Source organism: Austrofundulus limnaeus, unplaced genomic scaffold (genome assembly GCF_001266775.1).
Source record: "Austrofundulus limnaeus strain Quisiro unplaced genomic scaffold, Austrofundulus_limnaeus-1.0 Scaffold587, whole genome shotgun sequence".
Taxonomy (NCBI): Eukaryota; Metazoa; Chordata; class Actinopteri; order Cyprinodontiformes; family Rivulidae; genus Austrofundulus; species Austrofundulus limnaeus.
The window spans coordinates 87730-90486 of record NW_013952989.1 but is presented as its reverse complement, the minus strand read 5'-3'; the positions used below and the strand labels follow the sequence as shown (position 1 = coordinate 90486).

Below are 2757 nucleotides of genomic sequence, written 5' to 3'. Positions count from 1 at the left end.
GTGTGTGTGTGTGTGTGTATGTGTGTATATATATATACTGGAACATTTTGATTTACATAGATTGATACATTTCTTTATTCAGCAAGCCTTTTAAAAATAATAATTAAAATTTGGTCACTTGAGTATAAATACATTCCTTATTTTGTAAGTATTTTCTGTGATAAATTTTACAAAAAAATCTTTACACTTGGCTTTTTAAAGAAATATTAATCTAATATTTACAATCAAATACTTTCTAACATTTATGAATGAACTCTTCTTATGTAATAAAATTAAAACTAATATTGACTTTAAAGATAACTTCACACATTTTATCAACATAACTCAGTTGTTTTTTTATGATAGACAAATGTTTGTTTTGCTCTAGTGGCTTCTGACAGAAAGGTTGAACTATTAATTATACTTTTATAAAGTTATATTATTAAATTTGTAAAATAGCTCTATTCACTGCCAGGTTATAAAAGCTGTCATTTAATCACTGGAATACTTAAAGGTGTAGCTCTACTATGAATCCTATTACTTATTACTTTTTATTGTACTTGGGGAAAAAGTTAAAGTTAAATTTGAGCTGATTCTTTTAGTCGTTTTTTCATTTACAAGTTTTGATTGTAAAATTTTAAAGTATTCCTTTTTTGCGGTTGTTGTGTAAGTGTATATTTAGGTTCTCAAGTATGTTTTGTGTTTTATATATTTCAGAGCAATGAGAATGATTCTCGGTGAGTTGTATGTGTGTAAACAAGGTAAACGGTGGTAAACAACAGTGCTGGAATCAGCTGGTTTATGAGCCTGGCAGCTTAACTTTACCTCATCTGTAAAGTTTAAACTTTTACCTCCTCAGGTGTGAGACCAGTGGGACGTGAGACGTTCAGGTGGGCCGGTGTTCACACACCACAAAGCAGGTATTTATTTACATTTGACTAATCACTGTTTGGCAAATTGATCAATAAAACCCCAATTCCAAAAAGCTTTGGACTCTGTGTGAAATGTAAAAATCAGAAAACAATTATTTGCAAATCTCATCAATATTTTCTTCACAGTGAAACATAGTGATATATTAATTCTTCACAGTAAGAACTTGTACCATAATGAATAACTGACTGCATCCTGTTTTTATTTACATAATGTCCAAACTGAGTGAGTGACTCAGGTGAATATTCCTGTAGTTTAGCCTTTAATGTTGAAGCGAAGTGTACAGATATACAGAGATAAGCAGCATTTCTATTTTACCTAATGTCTGTTTCTGAAACCTAAATGACTTTGCAGCAGCTGAGCTTCTGTCTTTAACACAAAGCTTAAAGAAAGCTCCAGCTGAAGCTGCCTGATGTTCGCAGCTCCTCTGGCATGTCTCTGCTTGCCAGCTGCTGTAACGCGAGCACGTACGCTGCCACACCTTCACCCTGGGAAGGAGAAAACAGTTTTGAGCACTTTGGAGTTTACTTTGACATTGATTCATTACTGCACAGGTGATTTCGTTCACCATGAACACACCGGTGGTAGCTGCCGAAGTTAATCATTAACTACAGAGGTGGCACATCAGATTATACTACGTCTACGAGTGTTGAGTTAACTCTTACAGGAGTCAGCTTAGGTAGCATCAAGTCTTGTGTTAGTCAGTTGGAAAAGGATCCCCCCTTTGTTTTTGTTTGAATTGTCAGTTAGAATAATTAGTAATAGATTTACACAAACTGCTCCGCTTCCTGAAGTTAAATGAGGGGAAAACTAAACTGAAAAGTTGTGCATAAATGTGAATTTATCCCCTTTCCTTCGAAGCCACGGTCTTTACCTTCAGAAACCACATAATTAGTTCAATAAGATCTATGTGTGGGCAGTAGATGATCAGTACAGGTTGTTCTGACCCACAACCAACACCAATATGAGAACCATCTCTGGAAAGTGTTTTTCACTGGTTACTGGGACAAATGAACTATATATATATATATATATATATATATATATATATATACACACATATACATATATACACATATACATATATACACATAGTTACACAGGTGTAATAAAGTACTGTCAGACGACTCTAAAATTCAAGTGTGGCTATCAAAGAAAACCCTATCTACTTCAAACTAGGGCTGTAAGAAAATATTAGAGCACATCATGCATTACATGCGTAAAATGTGATTACATTTGTTTTTTATGCTATCAGAAGAACACTGAACAGAACTGTATTTGTGTTTCAAATTTCTTACACCCATTAAGTTTTAATAAAAATAATCAATACAGTGCTTTTGAGAATTGATACATTATCAAAAAATGAAATATTGCAATATTTTTTATTACAATCTTTTGTAGAAAAATGACAATAAATCGCTTTGCTTACAGCAGTGGTGTCCAAAGTCTGGCATATTTTAGGAGCTGCCCTGATTCAACACAGCTGAATCTAATGAGTGCCTAATTTGTAGGCCTCTGCAGACCTGGGTTGCATACTGAGGAGGCCTACTAATTAAGCACTCATTAGATCAGAGGTGGGCAATCCTGGTCCTGGAGGGCCGCAGTCCCTCCAGGACCAGAATGATTGTAACATGTTTTACATGTTTCCTGCTCCAACACACCTGATTCAGTCACTGAACTACCTCTTCATGTTCTGCAGTACGGAGGACCAAAACTGACATAATTAGAATTAAAAGCTGAAACATATAAATGAACCACTAAATAAAAAAATACCTTTAAAATGCACCAAATAAATTAAAAAAGAACTTTACCTCAAGTTTTATAATTTAATTGACCTTTATATTTATT

The 2757-nt window shown here is 33.9% G+C and overlaps 1 protein-coding gene across 1 annotated transcript in view; it reads left to right on the top strand.

The window, feature by feature from the left end:
- Window positions 1–2757, top strand: part of atat1 (alpha tubulin acetyltransferase 1) — a 49883-nt gene that overhangs the window by 44193 nt on the left and 2933 nt on the right. Inside the window, exon 11 of the mRNA XM_014026751.1 lies at window positions 839–899. Coding sequence (XP_013882205.1) covers window positions 839–899 — 61 coding nt within the window. The remainder of the gene's footprint in view (window positions 1–838; window positions 900–2757) is intronic.